Below are 21,325 nucleotides of genomic sequence, written 5' to 3' on the forward strand. Positions count from 1 at the left end.
TGAGTAAATGTGAACGAGTTAATGTGTAAAATGAGGTTTTAGTTTCGAAACCGCTGGAAACACAGTTTTCCGTCTGAGGACATGACTGAAATATTTTCTAAGCGAGAGAGGGATGGAAAAATATTGTTTGTTGTTTCAGTTGTAAGTAAAAATAAATGATTGCTGTCATCTGAAGCAGCAAAAAAAAAAAAAAATCAATAATGTTTCCGCCCGGTCTCGAACCGGGGACCTTTCGCGTGTTAGGCGAACGTGATAACCACTACACTACGGAAACTGCGTAGCGATGTCACGTTCAGGAACATTCAGGAATCTACGCTATCAGGCTGAATTATGGTTGAGTTTTTATTGTATGTTATTAGAATTCGTTTTCAACCCACGTGTATATAAAACTAAAAATGTCCCTTAGCTCTACATTCAAAAGAACAACTGACATAGTGTCTGCATGTGTTGGTCAGTCGGATAAAACCTGTAAACCATTTTACATAACAGCATTCTCCAAAGTAGCGCTTATCACTACGGATGTCATATATTTCTGGCCACAAGGAGGATTTTGGTGGCGCTGTTTCCCACTGGAACATAATCTATTGCCTATTATTGTCTCAATCTGCGTAGTCACATGTAAAGCAGTTTTAGTACATATCTTTTAATTTAGAGTAGTGTAAACTAAATATAACTTTTTCTTATTTTCCATGAGAACATATTTTCTTGTTCCTGGTTTGGATAACTTTACTATAACAGAAAATCGGCCGATGGGGTCTGGCACTGGGCCTTCAACGACGCAAAGTCATTTTATATATCATATTTTAAATGGCAATGCAAATAAACAAGCCAGTTTTGGATTAAAATAAAAACAGGGACCTGTTCTGCCGGATTGTTGTTGAATGTGCCAACGACGTCCATCCCTTCAATGTGAAGCTGCCTCGGCCCCTGAAACATCTTTCATGACAGTAAGTCTTCTTTAACTATTGACCCAAGTTACTATTAATAAGTCACTGAAATAATTTCTCCCTGGGATTATTAAAGTATTTCTGATCTGATATCAGCCCTGTCTTCTTAATATATGAAAAATAAAAAAATCGAAAACAATGTTTCCGCCCGGTTTCGAACCGGGGACCTTTCGCGTGTGAGGCGAACGTGATAACCACTACACTACGGAAACTGCGTAAGTTTGTTGCGTTCAGGAACAGTTAGTAATCTACACTTATGCCATCTGCTTACTAGTGTTATTATGCCAGCTTCCTTGAGTAACAGAAGCAATTCCCAAAAGGCCCCTGGTTAATTGTGAGATAACTTCAGTTACTGCAATTTTGTGAAGGAATATGAACCCTTATATCATATAATAAACTTAGATTCTCGCAAATCTTGTGGCTCTGACATGGCGTCTGGAGTCGGTATTATGATTTACCTGCCACGTGCACACCGATGTACTTGAACGCAACACAATATATACAGTCCGGCCCCATAGCGGGTTAATCCAGCCCAGAGGAACAGTGCCAGAATCCAGAGGTGGCCCCATTTCTTTATTGTGTACACTTATTTGCTTGACTAAGCCATTGCTTGACACAGCACGTAAAACTGTGACAGTATCAAACGTTTCACTTAGCACTTGATGTTGTTTAAGTCAACGAGTATCAACCTTCACAATGGTGTTTGGAGTGTAAGAAACTATGGAAACCCTTACCATGGCACACTTAAGTCTTTGGTTTCCATTCTGTACAACAAAGCAAAATCTTAAAACAATGTAGCTACATAACTGTGAAATGTGTATATGCAGTACAAAATAAGACCAGGCGATGTGGTTATAATCTTTTAATAAAAACTTTGGTATCAATAACATTCTGTCCAATAAAAATAAGCGATGCCATGAGACACACCATCTGTTTCTCCAGACTTTCAGGATATAATGCAGGTTCCATCACATTACCCTTTCGATATAGAAAAACGATTTCATTGTGCACCCGGATGAAGATTAATTCATGTCTAAACACTTCATTCAATTATGCCTTAAAGAGTGTGGAAAGGAAAATAAAACGTCAGTGCTACAGACAACAAAAATAAGTTACATCACAATCTTGATTTATGTCTGTATTTTGTGGTAAATCTGATGGTTCATACATTTTATGTTCATTTATGTGTATTGTTTCTTTTAGCAGGTTGCGAGAGGAATTTTCCTCCAGGGACAATACAGTTAGAACATGAAAACGTAATTCTTATTCTCTGCTAATCTTTTTTTTTTCAGCCACAGCTTCTGGTTAACTGTGCAACCGGTACAAGGGAATCTGCATACAAAGTAGATTTGTAGATCAAGAAAACAGTGGATGCCAGTGCCTCCTTATTTTGTTATTACAAAATGAGGAATGGACTTTGTAGGTGGAAAATCTTAGAATCAATTATAGAAATTAAAATTAATTTCTATGGAATCAATCCAGCAGTTCAGGGGAAAGCGGGTAATATCATGACCAAAATTAAAGAGAAACTACGTCCATTAACATCCATTTGTCCCCCTTCCCTACATTTTCCCCCAAATTGCATCGTGTCCAAAGCTCAGGGAAAGGATGCACAGCAGCCACAATACCCCTGGGAAATACAGGACAGAGTTCCTAAAGGAGGGACAGACAAAACTCTGGCCCCACCTCCTCAAAGCTCATCTTTAGGCTTCTCTTCCTCCTCCATTTCTGAAAGCGCCTGCTCCATGTCGTCCTTTGCATCTTCCTCTTCGTAAGTGTCGTCATCCTCTTCATCATCGACATCCTCGTCATCTTCATCATCATCAGCAGCAGCCTCGGTGTCTTGTTCTTTGGTTTTCTCCTCCTCTTCTTTTCGTTTCATGTCATCTTGCTCCTGTTTCATTTTCCTCTCTGGTTCCTGCAGGGGAAGTTTAGAGAATCACAAACTATGTTGCCTAATCTTTCTAATCTCAGTGGAAATGGTTTCATGTGTTGCTACGCATAAAATATGCCTTAAAAAGACTGCCACCATACCTTTGTCGCGCCCCATGTCTCAGTTGAAATGTCTTCTGCTTCCTTCACGTCGTCTGTGATCAGGAAGTTGTCGAAGATGGTACCAGATTTCACCTGTGATAAAAAGTAACAAATGTTACACTGTAGTTCAAGCATCACTCCTGTAATAACATTTACTATTCAAAGATGAACTATTTCTCCCTCACCTGCCAAAGATCGAGACCTAAAACAGAAATTTTGTCAAACTTGTAGATGTTTGAGTCAGGACTGTATTCAGGATTGTCAATCTCAGGATGCACCCAGGGTCCTTTGTAGTTGGGGTTGTCGATCTGTTTGGGTTTCCATTCTCCCTGCAATACAGAAGGTATCACATTAGTTGACAAAGGCCTTAGCAGAGGAAATGTTAGCCAATTTTCAAGAGGAGGAGACCATACAAAGGATAACTTCTGGCCTTGACTAGCCAAACTTAGCCTACCTTGTACTCAGGGTTAGGGATCATGGGAGGCTCCCACTCTCCATCCATATCCTCATCCCAGTCTTCAGGCTTTTTAGCATCAGGGTCTGGAATGTTTTCAGGTTTCTCCCAGTCCTAAAGAAGAAAAAAAATCCAAGATGGAAGTTGAACAAACAGAATTAAGCTCTTTAAAGCGCACGACTGCTGGGGAAATCTGGGAGAGAAATACATGGGAGAACACTCCTCGCTTAATTATATTAGTAAACTAAATCACCTCTGGCTTGGCGTCATCGGCATCGTCAATCTTTGCACGATCGTCCCAGTCCTCTGGCTTTTTGGCTTCGGGGTCCTTGATTTTCTTAGGAGGCAGGAAGTCCCAGTCTTCCTCTAGACTGCCAGATTCTACCTTCTCGTTATCAATCTTCACCTCATAAGTCTGATCTGGATTCAGGATCAGTGTGTACATGTGTGTCAGCTCATCATCCTAGAAAAAAAATACATGTTTGAATAAGCCACTGGTGCAGAGGCAGTGCATGTTCTGCATTTTTTAAGAAAAACAATATATTGTAAAAAATATTCAATGCCAGAATTACCTTGCACTTAATCTCTTTCTTGATGAGGTGATTCTTGCCCTTGTAATTGAAGATCACGTGGACTTTCTTGGTGCTGTAGCCACAGATATCAGGACCTGGGGGACATAAATTGAATTTCTAGATGTTCCAAATACTGTTATTGTAACCATTCGAATATAATTGTTCATTAGCATGAAACCTCAGTGTCAGACACTTTGAGTCAATATACCGGACCTTGGACCTATTTTCAACCCAGTCAGTAATTATTTATCCATTATCTGTGTGTAATATTGCAAACAAAATGCAACTGTGATAGGTTGTTGCCGACGATGTTCTCTGTATCTAACCTGTACTAACACACTAACATCCTGACACTTATTCTACCTGTACTAACACACTAACATCCTGACACTTACTCTTCTTTTACTCTTTATTCTTGTTAGGTTAAAATGTTTTTTGTGTAATTGTACTGTCGTGATTTGCTGCTCTGTGTGCCCTGAATTGCCCCCCGGGGACAAATAAAGTTTTTTGAATTGAATTGAATTAATTATATTAATAATAAATTTACTGCAGATCATTTTTAATTCAGAACTATTTATTATATAATATTTAAACTGCTGTACATAGTATACATATTTTCCTTCTGCTACTTAAATAATTGCACAATTTTATTTCCATAGCAATACCCACTTCTTGCTCAAATTTAAATTTACATATTCAAGTTTAAATTCACTGCAGCTAAATGTACATATGTATACATATTCTATTGTAATGTATTCATTATTTCTATGAAGTCTACCCTCAAAGCAATTTCAGTCAAAAGCAACTGGACTTGGTTATTTGTCTAGGAAGAGGTTTCACCTCTCATCCAAGAGGCTTCATCAGTTCATGTACGCATCTGACCAGGCTGGGACTGGTCCAGTCCCTGGTCCAGTTGCTTTTGACTGAAATTGCTTTGAGGGTAACGATGACCCTGGACAAGTGAGAATATTCACAGGCCTATTAAGTCTAGTTTATTCAAGAGTAGGGTCATTGTAAGAAACAATATTTCCCCCGGGGATCAGTTAAGTATTTCGACTCTATGCCATCATCACTTACCAAACATGATGTAGTATGAGGAGTCTCCATGCATTTCTGCCTGATCCAGGTCGGCAGGGAAGACCTTCACATAGCCACCACCACAGTCGATCTTTTGCTCGTGCTTGACTGTAAACTGAATGACCAAAGGCTTGCCCTCGTTGCTGAAAGGCTCAAACCGTGCAGAGGTGGCATAAAAACGAGCATCCTGGCTTGTTTGCAGACCTGAAAACGAAAGTGCAACCTTATTTTTTTTAGCAAACACACGTACACATAATAGTTTCTCTCTGGCTTACAGTGCGGGAACTGTACTTCTAAATGTTTGATTACATCAGTAACTATTTATGCTGTAGAATCAAGTTCAATCCTTTCGAACATAACATGGTCCACACCAATGAATAGTTATTCTTAATCAAAACACGTGATTCTTGTTTAAGAGTAAGTGAACACAAAAGTTTACCTTTGTCTTTCTCAGCATCTCCATAGAAGTTGCCTGCCGTCAGTTTCCACTCTCCATAATCAGATTTGTGTTTGGAGTTCATCCAGCGGCTTCTCCATTCATCTGGACAGAAAAGGACCAGGACGTTGGCCGAGTTTGAAACACTTGTGGGGGCGCTTTCAAATGCATCAGGCTACTACCTGAAAGTACCCAACTGTTCATTTATTGACGGTGGTTAGCTAAGGTTACACGTTTATACTGAAACTTAGGCCACATGTAGCAACTTGGGCGTCAGTAGTAAGGTTTTGGGTAACGTTATTACGTGTGCTAGCTTTGGGGCCTAAAGTTAGCCAGCTGCCAACCCAGTTAAAGAAACTTTGAGGGTATGTATTTTACAATGAATCGCCGATTCAGAAGAAAAAAAATCGTAAAAAAGAGTAAGATTTCAAGAGAAACTCACGATGATAACTGTGGCTAACAGTCAAGCTAACATGCAATGAATTAACCTCCAACAGTTAATGTCATTTATGTGTCAAACTTACCACCGTCCAGAAACTCCTCCCGGAAGTAAACCTTTGCATGTACGCAGTACATTGCTAACATTAACCCAACTACACCCAAGACTTGCATTTTCCCCATCTCAGCTCAACTTTGCAATGCTGGCAGCGTCCTCGGTGAGTATTGAGTACCTTGTGGAGGAGGAAGGAAGAGAGAGAATATTTTAGAGTCGCTCCAGCGAACAGATGTCTGCCTGTCATTGGACAACAAGATGGCGTGTCTGGACCAATAACAGTGGACCACGAAACATATGTCCTCTCCAGACCCTGATCCAGGACCAGTGCTTATGTTAATCATTTCGACTTTGTCCTCATAGCAACAGTCCTGTAGGGGGTGCCAAAGATCAACCATAGAACATAAATTGAGGACCCATGCTACTTATGTTAGATTATGTCTCAAACAAAGTAAAGATAAAAGACATAAAAGTCAACCAAATACAGCAAAGAAGCGAACCTGCGTCATGCAATATTTGTTAATTTATGCATTTTCAATTTTAAGAAATGTTTATGTTAACGTGTTAATGTTAAATTATGCAAATAATCTAAATGTAAGGAAGGTAGGCATAATAAACTTTAGCTTCGGCCTACAACTTTTCACGCTACATAACATGTTTTGTTGCTAACTTGATTGTTATTACTCTCGTTTAATTGGAGGCTTGATATTGTGGACTGAAATAAAAGAATGGTCAGGGCAACAACTGAAATAAAAACGGGGACAAGCATTATTAAATATTTCACAAGCCCCCCAGAATTGAGGGAAAGGCCGTAAACAAACTACAAGTTATCTGGGAACGTTGGGATTTAAACTAACGTTAGTTAAATTAAATTAAACACGTCATCTCTCGCTCTAACGGCTCGAGCGCGTGTCACCTCTCAATAGTTAACGGCTGACAACGGCAGAAGTTGATGATAACGGCTGTTTTGGGATGAACAACTTCATTGTCAGACGTCAAGAAACATAAATACCGAACAAATCTTTCACAACATACTTGGAAAACAGAAAATGTGCCCAGCGGCATGTGTAATTTTATCGGCGACTGAGTTTAGGTAAGGGCAGGAAATATGTTCTGATAATGTTAGCAAAGTTAACGAGAGGTAAGTTGACGTTAGCGAACAGCAAACTGACGACAGTTACTGTCAGTTACTGTAACTAACGCTAATTAACGTAGGCAAGCTAACGTGACATTAGCTTTAATTCAGTTAAGATATCACAATGTCATCACCAGCATCTGGTTGACTAACGATAACATACCAAAACTTGTTAAGCATCTAACGTTATTACAGTAAAGTGGCTAACTGATGATGATTATGTTAACGTTAGTCTACTTTTATTTAACTTCTACTTAACGTTAGTTTTCAGCAATCGACGTTGACGTTAGGTAAACGTTAAGTTAGCGTTAATTTTGAATTTCGGATTTTATAAAGTGTATCCACATTATTAATAATAAGAAAATAATTTATACAGCTGATATAACTTTATTATAATTTTTTTTCAAGTAGCCTACCTTTCAATTATTTTTTGTATTGTTTTTATTTATTTTGTATTTATTGTTTTCTTTTTTATTTAAGTACTCTTTCTTCTTAAATTGACTGCTATAAGTTATACTGTTTGTGTCACATGATGTTTGTGAGGATTGATGTTTGTAGCTTGCTTATACATGGATGTCGACTAAACTAATGATTTAACTGTTACAGGGAAGAGGAAAATAAAGGAAGGCTCCAGCACTAGTGGCTAAGTAATCATGTTTTTTTATTTAATCTAGAGAGAATGAGCCGAAGAACTGAATTTTTCAACAGCGAAGGCGGTTATATTGTGAGTTATTGAGCTCTTCATGATGGATGCACATGATGTAAAGGCAAACAAGCATGAATCTCAGGTATGTGACACCTTTACAGAATACAAGTTAATAAATCTATTTAACTTATTTAGTATAGGACAGTGGTTTTACATGTGCAAGTTATAACCTTTACAACCACAACCCATGTCTTAGGGCAAACACAAGCAGGCAAGAGAAGAGCGAAAGAAGCTCCTCACTCCTGCACACAAGTACATGATTGAGATCCTGGCTGACAGGCTGTCCGTGGAGCCAAGAGCAGTAGAGGAATTTATTTTGGATTCTTCATCTGTGAGTTTTTACCATGTCTTTTGAAAATCAATACGAAGAGTATCCTGAGAGGCGATTAATCACCCTAGTGTTTTTTTGGACTTGGTTTTGGTTTGGTCTTCTATGAGGCCACAATCAGGTCTCTGAAATGATAAAGCCAAGACCCAACTTTGATTTAATTTTGCATCTTGCAAAAATATGTAGATTGTACCCTTTTTTAAAAAACCCTCCAGATGGAGACTGAGCTCTTTTTTTTATTTTCATAGGCCAGAACAAGTTCATATGTTTCTGCTTCACATTGTCAAAACATCATATGCATGATGGCATAGTTGGTTGGATGGTTTATGTTTCCAAAATCTTGCAGATTGCCTACACATGACTGTAGGGAGTTTAATACTAAAAGTAGTGAGATTTCAACATACACATTAACACATCATATTGGTTTGTATTTCAGTATGCCACCATGTCGTCAATATTTCGAATGTACCACCGGACGATGCAGAAGTTTTGCACATAGTTTTTTTTAAATTTGATCTGGGTAAAAATGTGCATGTATTTTTGTTATCAATTCATGGCATACTGTAGCACAGTATTGCTGTGGCTCTCTTCACTCCTGATTTTGTTTTCATTTAATTTATAAATCTTTCTATCTAGGATGACAACAACATTGTGTATTTTGTTGAATGTCCTGATGGCTGTTAAAAAGTTAATCATTACTTTCTTTGTGTTCTTGCTCATTAGTTGACTGCTTTTGATAATTTCTTTACCAAAGGAGGTTGTAAAACCATTTCCTTTGTGTATCAAGAGTCTGAAGTCCCAGGAATTGGTAGGTATAATTGTATTGCATAATGAATTATAACTTTCCCCAGATTTGTGAATATTAAAATTCTCGTACACACAATCTATATCAATTGTACAGGTCCATTGCAGAATTTAATTTCATGAAAAAATGTTTAAATTTAATTTCAGAGTGTGGACGCTCATATCCTGGGACAACCAAAGGGGGGAAAGTATTGAGGCTGTTTGTAGCCAATCTGTCTCAGACATGCCTTACAGGCATTTGCTGCTCTTTCACACGCACCACAGTGGACATTCCTGTGAATGCAGAAAACATACATGAGGTAAGACATGGCTAGGGAGTGAAACATTTGGCTAGTAGATGGTGCTTACTTTTTGTCCTGCTTCTATGTGCCTAGTGGTGTGTTTCTGTAGTTGTATTTTGTTTATTGTTTTGTGTGATAGGTACAAATTCCCGTTGAGTTATCATTAGCACACCTTTAGCCAGTCAGATGAAGCTTATCAGCTCTCTGCTTACTGCTGATGACCATGTAATTAGCACTAGTTTGTACTGTGTTTGCCTTTGGATTTAGTTAAGTGATTATATTATATTATATATTATATTATATTATTATATTGTCTTGGTGTTTTTTAGGAGATCTTCTTTTCAATGGTCGATGCCAGAGAGGGTCTCCTGAAAGGAACAAGGAATGCCTGCAACTTTCTGCTACCAGCTCTTGATGCAACACAAAACTGGGGTGTCTTAGATAAGTCTAGACATGGAGGAAAATTTATAAAGAATTTTAAGTACACCATAAAACGTTGTCTTAACTCCATAGGTGGTAAGTCATTATTTTATCAAAGTTGCATAATTCTTGACTCTAGTGTTTTGATTTTTAGAAGACATTATAACAAAAACATGTCTTCAGCATTATGTTTGGCAGGTCAAACTTGAATCTGTTAACAATGGCATTGTAACCAAATCACCTTCAAGAAACTTTGATGATCTTGCATTGTGTCTTCCTTCTTCGTACCCAGACCTCCAGATGAGCAATGAGAGTATTGTTCATCTGAATAAAGTCACAGATATTGACTTCACTAAATTGGCTTCCCTTGAAGATATGAAAGTTGCAGCTGCCAACTTTGACATGGTGCATCGACTGGAAGAAATTCTGATGCAATGGTATAAGCAAATCGAGCAGGTTGGTGAACTTGAGAACAGAAGAGAACAGTGTAAGAGCATGGTTATGTTTTGTGCAGTTGGTGAAAAATATAAATGAAAACTGTAGATTACATTTTGAACATAAAACTACTTCCATGTTGAATTAATCCATATTTTGAAACGTTAAAGTATATCCCTTTCACACACAATTATATTTGTATATAATATATAATTGTATATTCATTGACTGCGTTGCTGGCCTATAAAAGGAAATTGTAACCATAATCTGTGTCCATAATCATCAGGTCCTGATAGAAAGTGATCAATTAAGGAAAGGGATTGATTCTGCAGGGCCACTGAGTGAGTTAGAACACTGGAAAAAAATGTCTTTAAGGTTCAACTCCATCATCAATCACATCAAAGGCCCTGAGTGTAAGGCAGTGGTGATGGTTCTCCATATCAGCCATTCCAAGACTATGAAGGTACGGACACTTGAGTGTTAAATTCAACAAGTAATACCCAAAGATGTTATTAAACAGTATTTTTACCAGGTTATTTGTAAAATATGATATTGTAATGGTATGGTAATATTGTGACTAATTGATTATCTGTAAAGTAAAACAAGACGAATGTCTGTGGGTTGCAGTGGCAGAGTGGCCCTGTCCGTATTTCAGCACGTTGACGCCACAGGAAATAAATAATGTTTCAAAGTAACTTTGTAACAGTTACAGCAAGCTAAAAACATTAGCAGAGATATGAGATATTCATATCTTGCTATGTCTAGCTGCATTTTCAAACCTGTTACCTTTGAGGGTTTCAACTGTTTTGGGGTATTCCACAACCTGAAAGCATCACTCCACTCTGGTACAGTTACTTGTGAAGAGCATTTTATGGACAAAAGGATTTTTTAATATATATATAGAAATTGTATTAATAAAATCTGAAAACGTAAGTTGTTCTTCAACTCAACATTTAAAAATGAACTTTTGTAGAGCTGGCGTGAGCTGGATGCCAGAATAACAGATCGTGCCAATGAGGCAAAGGACAATGTAAAATTCCTTAACACACTGGAGAAAGTCTGTCAACCTCTGTACAACAGTGACCCGGTATGTATAATCAATAATAATATTAATATGATGATAATAGAAAGAACAGCTAGTCATGTATAGGGAAAGATTGTATTTGTTAGTATTGAATGAGAACCTCCATACTACAGTTTTTTACACACTAATCATTGTTTAAACCTTAGATACAATGACCTCTAGTGGATGTCCGGTCCTAATAAAAGACACAGCAACTGTAGTTAGACTGAAGATAGCTGTGCTTATGAGAAAACAGCGACTTGATTTCACATTTGGCCCAGTTAATCTGTGCTGTGCTTAAGGCCGATTGTCCCCCCTTCCCTCCTCCCCCGCTAGCCAGACCCGGTATGCTCTCTCACTTCTTCAAAAGATCTAGGCCACGGCTTAATTGCTTCTTGCTTATACGTCATCTCCCCTCTGAGTATTTGTGCGTGTCTAACTGCTTTGAATATTTTCATCTGACCATATCGGCAATAATCATTCCGCCTCCACATCAGAACACCGCAATTGCATGTTTTCTGCAAGGAAGGTTACTTTTTAAGTACTTTAGAAAGTTAATACAGTAGATATACATGGATGTGTGATTTCAGGTCACCATGATGAAAAGCGTGCAGAATGTCATCAATGCCATTCAAATGATTTACGACGTTTCACTGTACTACAACACCAGTGAAAAGATTTCTGCATTGCTCATCAAAGTAAGTATATTGTATTCAGTGTCAGAAAAATACAAGTTGTATTCAGGAAATCTAAGGACAACCCAATTTACTCTCTGAAACTTTGTAATTGTGTCCCTAAAACAAATTCAGGTAACAAACCAGATGGTTACAGCATGCAGGTCATATATTACTGACAATGGCACGTGTCTAATATGGGACCAAGATGCTGAAGACATCTTCAGGAAAATGCAGGTGATAATGACACCTGCCTTTATGGAAAACATTTGGGGTATCATTGTTTAGACATATATAGCACATGTTGTAACTGTTTTCATTCATCTTTTATCTTTGGCAGGACTGTATCGGCTTGTGCCAGGAGTATCAGTCTTGCTTCCAGAAAACAAAGAAACAAGCAATGGAAAGACCTGGAAAGAGGTCCTTTGAGGTCTCTGAGATGCAGATCTTTTGCAAGTTTGAGGGCTTCTGCAAGCAACTGAAAAAGGTGCAGCCCACACTAAAATAAATAATAAACTATTGTTTTAAATTTGAATTCCTCTCTTATTATAAGGCCTTTGCCAAGTAACAATGCACATTATCTATTGTAGATCACACAAATAATTACAGTTTTCAAGATGTTTGAACCTCTTGGAAAATCAAATATTGAGGGCATTGAGATCCTGGCAAGACAATTCCACACTGTGTCCATGAATCTGAAAAGGAAGCAGTATGACATGTTGGCACCAAGGACAGTTGAATTTGAAACGGATTTTGCTAAGTTTATGGTTCAAATCGGCCACATTGAGGTATGTACTGTTTACTTCTGTTAACAACCTGTGATGTGGGTAGTTTCTATTGTCTCCCTCTGATATATTAAGGTATTCTTTCCAATATAAATGTGCATGTTAAATTTTGGCTGTCCTTATCTACAGAACCAACTGCGGACATTTATGTGTTCATGCTTCAAAACCATCATCTCATCCCAGCAAGCTCTGTGCTTAATACAGCGGTCAGTATAATATAATATATATAACAATTGTACTGTAAGTATTTAAATTGGTTGATTCTTAATCAGGGAATTCTAACACAGGTCTCCTAAATTCCTTTATTTGTAGTTTTCAGAGGCTGAACATTCCCTGTCTTGAAACAGAAATTTCCAACATCTTGGGTCTTATTCTTCAGCATTATGGATCAGAAGTAGAGTTTGTGAAAAAGGTATCCCATTTTCTTGAGTAGATACTGAGGATAACATGTATCTTCAAATTGTCAAATGTATTGTCATATAAAGACTTTGGCGTTTTTTGATAAAATGAACAGATCTACTGTAAATTTTCTTTGCAGCTCTATGACAAACAGAGAGACGACCCCCCATTAGCTAGAAACATGCCTCCTGTTGCTGGAAGGATTGGTTGGGTCAAGCACCTCTACAAAAAAATAGAGGAACCTATCGTCTACATAAAAGTAAGCCTACATTTTTCCCAAACATACAACTAAAAATATTTGATTGTACTGCAATATTTTAATATTAAATGTATCTGTTAACAGGAAAACTCTGACATCCTATGCAGCACCGAGGGACAAGATGTGGTCAAAATTTACAATCAAACTGCTGCAGCGTTTGTAGAGTTTGAGTCTGTATACCACCGAGCATGGATGGGTGAAGTGTCAAAACTAGATTATGGTTGGTCATATGGCTCTGACTTAATATGTTGATACCCTTAATGGCACACAATGTCCCTATTAATATTAATATTTTAAATACTTTCTCTGCTTCATAACAGTCTTGAATATTACACTGCTGGTTCGTCATCCAAAGACTGGAAAATTAGTTGTCAACTTTGATCCTAAAGTAACTGAGGTCATTCGGGAGGCTAAGTGTTTGTTGAAGATGGGTCTTGAGGTTCCAAAGCAGGCTTTGCGTCTGGTGAAATTAGAAAGCAAAATAAATGGCAACCACCTCCGACTACAGGTAAATCATCAACTATTTTTTTCAGAGATGGATGGCTACCTCAATATAAAATGACTTGTATGCCTTATTTGTTGTTATAGAACATTTTGGCAGATTATGAGTCCACTTGTGACAACATACCTGCGGACTTCACCAGCCTGATGGCTTCAAAAATAAAAAGTGTAAGCAGTTAAACACAATTCATTACCAGAAGAACATTTAACTCATCATAGAATATCAAAATGATGAAGGGTTACTTGTGTTCTCATAAATGTAATGAATTCAACTCAAGACAAGATATGTGCCACAAGTCAGTGTAAATAAACACTTGCAAGTGTTCCTTGCGTAATTGCTCATAAATGTGCTTTCTGTGGGAGAAGGTAAAAAAAAAATGGCAAATATTAGGTTTTCTTAAGGCAATGTGAATAAATGTGGAACTAGCTTTGTCACATTTTGGCTATGGCTTTTGAGTTACTATTGCTTAATTTATCGGTGCTTCCAGAGTTGCCAATTATGTTTTTGGTATATTACAAGGTGGAGTCTGCGCTTCGCCATGGGTCAGTGCTTCTCACCTGGTCATCCTTCCTCCTGGACAAGTTCTTCCAAAATGTTGACACTGCTCTGTTTGAGCTTAAACATCTTGTAAAGAAGGTATGTTACTGAATATGGATATTACAGTTGTGGATCTGCAATGTGAAAATGACTGTTAGCATTTCAATCACCAGTCAGCAACCCTTTGTCACACATTTGTTTTCACCCTTCAAAGCCTACACTAGAACAAAGCAACATAAAACTGTCTGTATTAGAATAGAATAGAATTACTTTAATGATCCCAGACTGGGAAATTATTTTGTAACAGCAGTAGTAGTGGGTCAGCAAATAAAACACTTTGTACATAACATTGTTGTTGGTTATTAGGCAGTTTGATTTGTAATGTTATAACAAACACACAATGATACTACTGGCTTTTTTGTATTTTTTTTGTTTTGTTGTTTTTTCAGAATGCTAAACCTTTATAATTGATATTATGGCAAAGATTATATTTATATATAACTTGCTCCTCCTCATCCTTCAAATTATCCTAACTTTTCAAAACAAAGCCACTTTTTTAAGGCTAGGTATTTATGTGACTTTTTTTTTCAGGTGCGGGATATATGTAAGATACACATTGATGATGTCCTTAAAGATATATCAGAGACTGTTCTGCTTGAGCTTCCTGAAAGGCATTCGTCTTCAGTTCAGCACCTGATTGACCACAATGAGGTATGGACTTCACGTTCACGTTTTTTGATTGCTAACTTATTTCATCCTCAAAATGAAGACATGAAGTAAAATTGAATCCCTTATGTTTTTCATATAGATTAATCCTTAAAGCAGCTATAATCAGTATATTTTCACATTAACAGAGTATCAAATGACAATTAAAAAAACAATATGGCAATGTGAAAGGGGTTGGTTGTAGTGATAAACCTACAAAGACTCATGTAGAGTTGCAGGGCATTCTTAAGCTGTCCCACCAGCAACTTTACTGTATAGGTTTACTCTCATTGCATCAATGTCAGCCGCAGCTGGCAGCTTTTTTCAGCTGAAAAAGCTCTAAAAAAAACAAAACACTTTACATGAACGGCTTTCTTGTAAAGATAGGGGAGCATTTAGCAGTTAAAGATGTCAGTCAGCAGTCAATATAGAGCAACAACAGACGGAATATTGAATATACATTCATCAGGTGGCCAGAAACACCATTTGAGGTGAATCACAATGTTGTTCTGTTCTGCTTTGTTGACATTTTGTCTCTGCTGACCCCCACCCCCCAAGTGGTTAAATACTGGTATAGTTGTTTTATGTGCTTTTTCCAAGAAATGACGTCTGGTTCACCGATCCACTAATTTTTTCTTGTTTAAGCATCGATGTAAGGACTGGGCAAAGACACTTGACCACAAATGTAGTCGTGTTAAAGAAGCAGTGAAGGAGCTGAGTAATGTGTTCAGTGCCATTTATGAATCAAAAGCTACCAAGAAGACTGTCGAGGAACCTGTTTCAGGTACTCTTAAGTCCCCCAGTTTTAAGTGTTGCACACAATTGTAAATTCAGCACCCAAAACTAAAAGATGTTAAATGCATGTGTGTGTTTATATTTTTGTATGTCAAACTTTGAACATTTTAGGAAGAAGGAGTGTGACATTCTCAGCAGAGAGCCAGAAGACTCCTAATGAGGATGAGGGAATTAATTTAGAAGGTCCAGATAGAGATAAAGCAATCAAATTTGAGAAGGTACTTTTGCTTTCCAACACCAAAACGTTGCTCTTATACAGTATGTATCACAAATATAATAATGCTTCCAACCATCTTTATTTCAGGAGTTTAAAAAACTTTATGAATACTTCAGTGCAAGGGTATTAGATGCACTGGTCAAAACAACCAAGCTTTCTCTGGAGACACTGAAAAGGAGAATTTGTGTCAAGTAAGTATGGGTTATCCAGTATGTAAAAAAGGCCAATATCTGAGACAAACAATATAATATTTTACAGATCAACCTCAATAAATGTGAATTTTAGTACTTACCAGAAGTCAAAGACTGAGACTCAGATGGGATCACTAATGAAATGTGAAGTCCAGCTGGATATACCCAAGGTGGTGAGTTTCTACTACTCAGTAGCGACAGATTCCACTTCACGCCAGTTACCCTTAAGTGGAGGTGGATAATCTAGAATTCCTTGTCAATATTGTTAAACAGAAAATTTAGTCTTCTCTCTGATATTTGTTGTCATCAGGTAATGATTCCCACTGTAGATGAGATCCAACAGGCCATAAATCGACTAATTGATTTAGTGTTGGAAATTAGCAAAGGCATTACATGGCAACGCGAGTACAATCACAATGGCCCAAAGACCAAAGGTAAGTCATTATTAGAACATGCACATGGATGGAAAAAAAGACAAGTTGACAGAAATTACATACAGTATATCCTAAAATGTTATGGAAATATGTGAATCTTGAGTAACAGTCTTCTTAAATTTAAACCAACTCTACAAAGTTAGTTAAAGTTGACTACGTTTTAAATTAGTAGATTTCTTTGTTTTAAGAAAAGTCCAAATGTATTAATAAATCTTCAGTGTATAATAAAATCAGTCTTATGAGATGGTCAATATCCAGGGTATTCCCAAGATTTTTAGAGTGCCTTCTTGCAAATGACATCATACACTCATTTGCATAGTGGTTATCGGTTGCAGAGAGGAAGAGATGACCTATACTAAAGCCAAACCTGTAACCAGCAGCTTGTCACAAAAATTCTAATAGCTGGTCCACCTTAACAGCCCACCTTAAGTTATTGAGCCTGTGCTGAAGTTGTCTCTAGCTTCAACAGGTAAGGTTAGCAAGCAAGACATGAACACTTGGTTGGGTCTTGAGGAGTTGTAGCATTTATTCACTGACAATTTAGCTGTACAAACACTGACTTTATATTTGCAAAAAGGCTTAGGCACTGCAACAAAGCTCTATAATAGAAGGGGAAATCCCAAATGTCGTTCAAGTGGTGTAGAGAAAAGCCTTAGTTTAATTAATATTTTGTCATACTCATTATTGTGTGTTCCCTGTTTGTAATGATCTCATAGGTGGAGAAAAAGAGATTTTCTATCACAGAATTGTTGAACATAAGGACATCAAAAAGGTTGTGGTCATTCTGAAATCAGCAGTCAGCTCCCTAAGAGAACAAAGAACTGATGTCCTGAAGCAGTTCAATCCTTTCAGAGTGATCTGGGATGAGGACAGGAACCTCCAAGTCAAGGTTTGTTTGCCTGAGAACACAACATGCTCTTGTTTTGACTTGACAGGAAATGTTTATTCCTTTAGATATAATAACAACACCTTTTTGATCTTTTTTTAAAGGAATTGATGGACAGCAATCCATCCTTGATCCAGATCAAATCTGAAATTCAGCACTATGACTCAGTTGAAGAAGAAATTGATGATATCCAACCCATTATTGTTTTGGGGCCTATTGAATTGTCAACAGGTAAGGCAGCTCTAACGTGTTCTAGAAAGCAACCAGATGAATTAAAAAAAAAACATATTTTTTTAATACTGCCAATCTGTTTTTTACAGTCTACACTACATATTTGATGTGTGCTGCTGGGTTCCACTAGAGAATGGAGTGATAGTAATAGCTTTACAGCGCACAGCCCTAGAGTTTTCCTAGTACTGCAGTTAGAAGTGACTATGTGAGGAACATGATCGTCGTAACATGTCATTGCAATCATTTTTTACCAACAAAAAACCTTCTGACTCAAGAAGCAACATCATGGGAAACATTTGATTTGATATTAAAACGTTTTAGTTTGTTATGTCATCACTGGTCGGTTGTGCCTGGTTTGAGGACTGTTTGTCAGAAGGGAGGGAAACAAATTATACACTCTAAATTCTGTTTTATGCAGAGCCATTAAAGAAGTCATTGACAGCTGAGACCAAAGCCTGGAAAAAACTGTTGTGCAAATACCTGAAGGAGAAGTACAAGAAGAAAATGATTGACACCAGCATACATACCAACAAGTACCTTGTACAGCTATCTCATCCTGTGACTAATCTGGAAGATGTGCGTCGTGCCATGGGGGCCCTCTCTAAGCTCCGGGATACTGAAATACAAACTGATATGACACTGATTTCCATTGAGGTATGACTATATCAGTAATTTGTTTTCAAGACTCTACAGTCTTGTCCATGACTGCAATGATTATATGACCTTGTACAGTCCAAACTAGAACAGCTCTACAAAGTTTCTTTCAGACTTTGAATATGGACAAATATATAAACAAAGAATAAATGTAGAAATAAAAATAATGACAAGAAGAGCAATTTTGAGTTAGGCATTGTTAAAAAAATTCAGAAATACACAGTGAGCTGAGTAAACTGCCAGCTTTGCATGATCTATGGATCTTATGTCTTAAATTGGTGTGCTCATAACATTTGCCGATTGTGTTGTTTCAGAAATGTTTTCATTGTCTATTTTTCCTTGATAAGTTAGCCCTCCAGTTTGATTTATGTAGTTGTCAAATAACCGTATTATGTTATATTTCACAGGAAGCATTTGAAATTTTGACTAAATATGAAGCAGAGGTGACCAAAAGAGAAGCAGAGGGGGTGTATAATCTGAGGCATTTCTTCACAAAGCTTCAGTCTAAAGCTGTTAGTATTATCATTGTATGCATGCTATTTTGCTTTGGGATTTCAAAATGCGTTCTTCTGTAACTCAGCTGTGATCTTGGTTTAATCCTGAACTTCCCAGAGATCATTGCAAGATGAGCTTGTCCTGAAGCAGCCCAAGTTCAAACAAAGCCTTTTGGAGGGTGTTGCCACTTTCCAAAATGATGTTGGCACTTTTATAACACAATATGACACAGTAAGTTATCTATTAATCCTAAAGTCTTACCAGTAAGATGTAAGTTTTCAATCAATCAATTCAATTACATTTTTTTAGGAAGGCCCCATGGCTGATGGAATAGCTCCTAAAGAAGCCAGCCACAGGCTCCAGATCTGTCAGGTAACACTGAATTGATTTAATACCCTCCCAATATGTAAGGTCATTTGTTGACAAACATGTATCCATATCCACACATTTTGATGATAATACTTTTTTAGTCTTTCAATGTTTATTTGTATTTAAATGTCTGTTTTTTTTGTTATCTGGTTGTGTTTCTGTAAAATAAAATATAAAAATATACCAGCATCTTACTTTTGTGAGATTAGTTTCTTCTGCATATTTATTACAGACCTTTTTTTTATTATTTTACTCAGGCTAGATTTGAAGAGCTGTGGAGAAATTTCACCACATATACCTCTGGGGAGCAGCTTCTTGGCTTGCCAGTCACAGAATATGACTGTCTACAAAAGAAAAAGTGTGTTACCACTTTATAAAATCTCACCCTACGTGATCAGAACAATGGAAATCATTTATTTATATTATATTTATACTAATGGAGCTATGCTTTGCTATGATTACCCTAGAAAAGAGCTTGATCTGCTACAGAAACTATATGGTCTATATGATGCTGTGATGAGTAAGATTAGCGGATACTATGGCATTCTGTGGACAGATGTGGATATTGAGAAGATCAATGGAGAACTGATGGAATTTCAGAACAGGTAATGCAAGTATTTCCGTTTAATTACTGTTACAACCAATATGCTATGTAATGAGATTTTTTTACATAATTGAGGACAGCTTGGCCTTTGGGTAAGCATGTACCACTATAAAAACGAAGTAAAAGCATCTTGCCCAAAAGTAGTACATACATTAATTCTATAGTTCCTGTAAAAAGGTGACATATACATCAGTGACTATCTCTATTTCTAGGTGCCGAAAGCTGCCCAAAGGACTGAAGGACTGGCAAGCCTTCCTAGACCTGAAGAAGACAATTGATGATTTCAGTGAGTCATGCCCTCTGCTTGAGATGATGGCAAACAAGTCTATGATGAGGAGACACTGGGACCGGATCACAGACCTGACAGGGCACCAATTTGAGGTGGAGTCCGATACCTTTACACTGCAGAACATCATGGAAGCGCCATTGTTGAAGTACAAGGACGATATTGAGGTTTGCTGGCAGTTTGGATACTGTGGTTGTAACCTGCCCTTAATCTCTAGTTATAATATTGTGTTATTATGTTATTCACTCCTAAGCTTGGCTTTTTGCATTTCTAGGACATCTGCATATCAGCTGTGAAGGAGAAGGATATTGACGCCAAGTTGTCACAAGTGAAAGAAGTGTGGTCTGGCCAGACCCTGAGCCTGAATACATTCAAGGATAGAGGAGAACTGATGCTGAAAGGGGCAGATACAGCAGAAATTCTCACCATCCTGGAGGATAGTCTGATGGTACTGGGGTCACTGCTGAGTAATAGGTAAAACAGAGCAAGAACTGACTTGCATTTATTTATATATATATAAGACTGCTAACTATAACTGATGATTCAAAGTATTGATACTAAACATTTTTTATTTATTTAAGGTATCCTTTCAGGTGTAGTGCCCACATAATGTATTTTGGCATCTTAAGGAATTTGTGTGTGCCTTTTATAGGTACAGTGCCTTCTACAAAACTGAGATCCAGGACTGGGTCTCAAAACTTTCAACATCATCTGATGTCATTGAACAGTGGGTTATTGTGCAAAACCTGTGGATCTACTTGGAGGCTGTGTTTGTTGGGGGGGACATTGCCAAAGACCTGCCACAAGTATAGTTGATGTTTTTATCTTAATATTTTGATGACAGTGTTGAACTCTTCCTAGTAAAATACAAAAATTTAATTTTCCCAATGTAGGAAGCAAAGCGTTTCCAGAACATTGACAAGTCCTGGATTACAGTCATGCAGAGAGCCCAAAAAGTCCCAAATGTGGTGGAGTGCTGTGTGGGTGATGCATCTCTGGGACAGATCCTACCAGATCTTCAGAAACAGCTTGAGTTTTGTCAAAAGTCTCTTGCAGGGTAAAGCTTTGTAAAGCTCTTTTTGTAATTTATTACTTTTTGTTAGAAATATCAGTGGTT

At 37.5% G+C, this 21,325-nt stretch overlaps 2 protein-coding genes across 2 annotated transcripts in view; one reads left to right on the top strand and one right to left on the bottom strand.

The window, feature by feature from the left end:
* Nucleotides 1-1,794: 1,794 nt before the first annotated feature.
* On the bottom strand, nt 1,795-6,182 carry calr3b (calreticulin 3b). Its single transcript, XM_083928282.1, has 9 exons — nt 6,045-6,182; nt 5,524-5,625; nt 5,085-5,288; nt 4,008-4,102; nt 3,689-3,898; nt 3,436-3,549; nt 3,167-3,310; nt 2,982-3,074; nt 1,795-2,865 (listed from the first exon to the last, which is right to left on the bottom strand). Exons 1-9 carry the CDS (start codon nt 6,139-6,141, stop codon nt 2,638-2,640), a joined length of 1,287 nt encoding a protein of 428 aa, XP_083784408.1. The 5' UTR covers nt 6,142-6,182; the 3' UTR covers nt 1,795-2,637.
* Nucleotides 6,183-7,894: 1,712 nt separating this feature from the next.
* LOC310957854 (dynein axonemal heavy chain 8-like) overlaps nt 7,895-21,325 on the top strand; it is a gene marked incomplete at both ends in the record, with an annotated part of 31,958 nt that continues 18,527 nt past the window's right edge. The window contains 37 exons of the mRNA XM_083928588.1: nt 7,895-7,936; nt 8,051-8,185; nt 8,906-8,990; nt 9,134-9,285; nt 9,597-9,783; nt 9,980-10,143; nt 10,409-10,585; nt 11,096-11,209; nt 11,776-11,883; nt 11,995-12,096; nt 12,200-12,346; nt 12,450-12,647; nt 12,774-12,850; nt 12,957-13,056; nt 13,183-13,302; nt 13,387-13,522; nt 13,623-13,810; nt 13,891-13,971; nt 14,324-14,440; nt 14,933-15,052; nt 15,692-15,830; nt 15,953-16,059; nt 16,146-16,249; nt 16,344-16,422; nt 16,560-16,683; nt 17,400-17,572; nt 17,674-17,800; nt 18,219-18,454; nt 18,862-18,966; nt 19,067-19,180; nt 19,259-19,321; nt 19,576-19,676; nt 19,786-19,923; nt 20,135-20,375; nt 20,483-20,682; nt 20,861-21,014; nt 21,102-21,265. Of these exons, the coding sequence (XP_083784714.1) occupies nt 7,895-7,936; nt 8,051-8,185; nt 8,906-8,990; nt 9,134-9,285; nt 9,597-9,783; nt 9,980-10,143; nt 10,409-10,585; nt 11,096-11,209; nt 11,776-11,883; nt 11,995-12,096; nt 12,200-12,346; nt 12,450-12,647; nt 12,774-12,850; nt 12,957-13,056; nt 13,183-13,302; nt 13,387-13,522; nt 13,623-13,810; nt 13,891-13,971; nt 14,324-14,440; nt 14,933-15,052; nt 15,692-15,830; nt 15,953-16,059; nt 16,146-16,249; nt 16,344-16,422; nt 16,560-16,683; nt 17,400-17,572; nt 17,674-17,800; nt 18,219-18,454; nt 18,862-18,966; nt 19,067-19,180; nt 19,259-19,321; nt 19,576-19,676; nt 19,786-19,923; nt 20,135-20,375; nt 20,483-20,682; nt 20,861-21,014; nt 21,102-21,265 (4,919 nt within the window). The remainder of the gene's footprint in view (nt 7,937-8,050; nt 8,186-8,905; nt 8,991-9,133; nt 9,286-9,596; nt 9,784-9,979; nt 10,144-10,408; nt 10,586-11,095; nt 11,210-11,775; nt 11,884-11,994; nt 12,097-12,199; nt 12,347-12,449; nt 12,648-12,773; nt 12,851-12,956; nt 13,057-13,182; nt 13,303-13,386; nt 13,523-13,622; nt 13,811-13,890; nt 13,972-14,323; nt 14,441-14,932; nt 15,053-15,691; nt 15,831-15,952; nt 16,060-16,145; nt 16,250-16,343; nt 16,423-16,559; nt 16,684-17,399; nt 17,573-17,673; nt 17,801-18,218; nt 18,455-18,861; nt 18,967-19,066; nt 19,181-19,258; nt 19,322-19,575; nt 19,677-19,785; nt 19,924-20,134; nt 20,376-20,482; nt 20,683-20,860; nt 21,015-21,101; nt 21,266-21,325) is intronic.

Source organism: Echiichthys vipera, assembly GCF_963691815.1.
Source record: "Echiichthys vipera genome assembly, chromosome: 15".
NCBI classification, from domain to species: domain Eukaryota; kingdom Metazoa; phylum Chordata; class Actinopteri; order Perciformes; family Trachinidae; genus Echiichthys; species Echiichthys vipera.

Excerpts from the sequence above, each read along its gene's own strand:
- calr3b (XM_083928282.1), bottom strand. The coding sequence starts at position 6,141 with ATGGGGAAAATGCAAGTCTTGGGTGTAGTTGGGTTAATGTTAGCAATG. Across the intron at positions 5,289-5,523 it reads AGATGCTGAGAAAGACAAAG|GTCTGCAAACAAGCCAGGAT; the intron begins GTAAACTTTTGT and ends TTTCGTTTTCAG. Across the intron at positions 3,550-3,688 it reads CCGATGACGCCAAGCCAGAG|GACTGGGAGAAACCTGAAAA; the intron begins GTGATTTAGTTT and ends TTTCTTCTTTAG.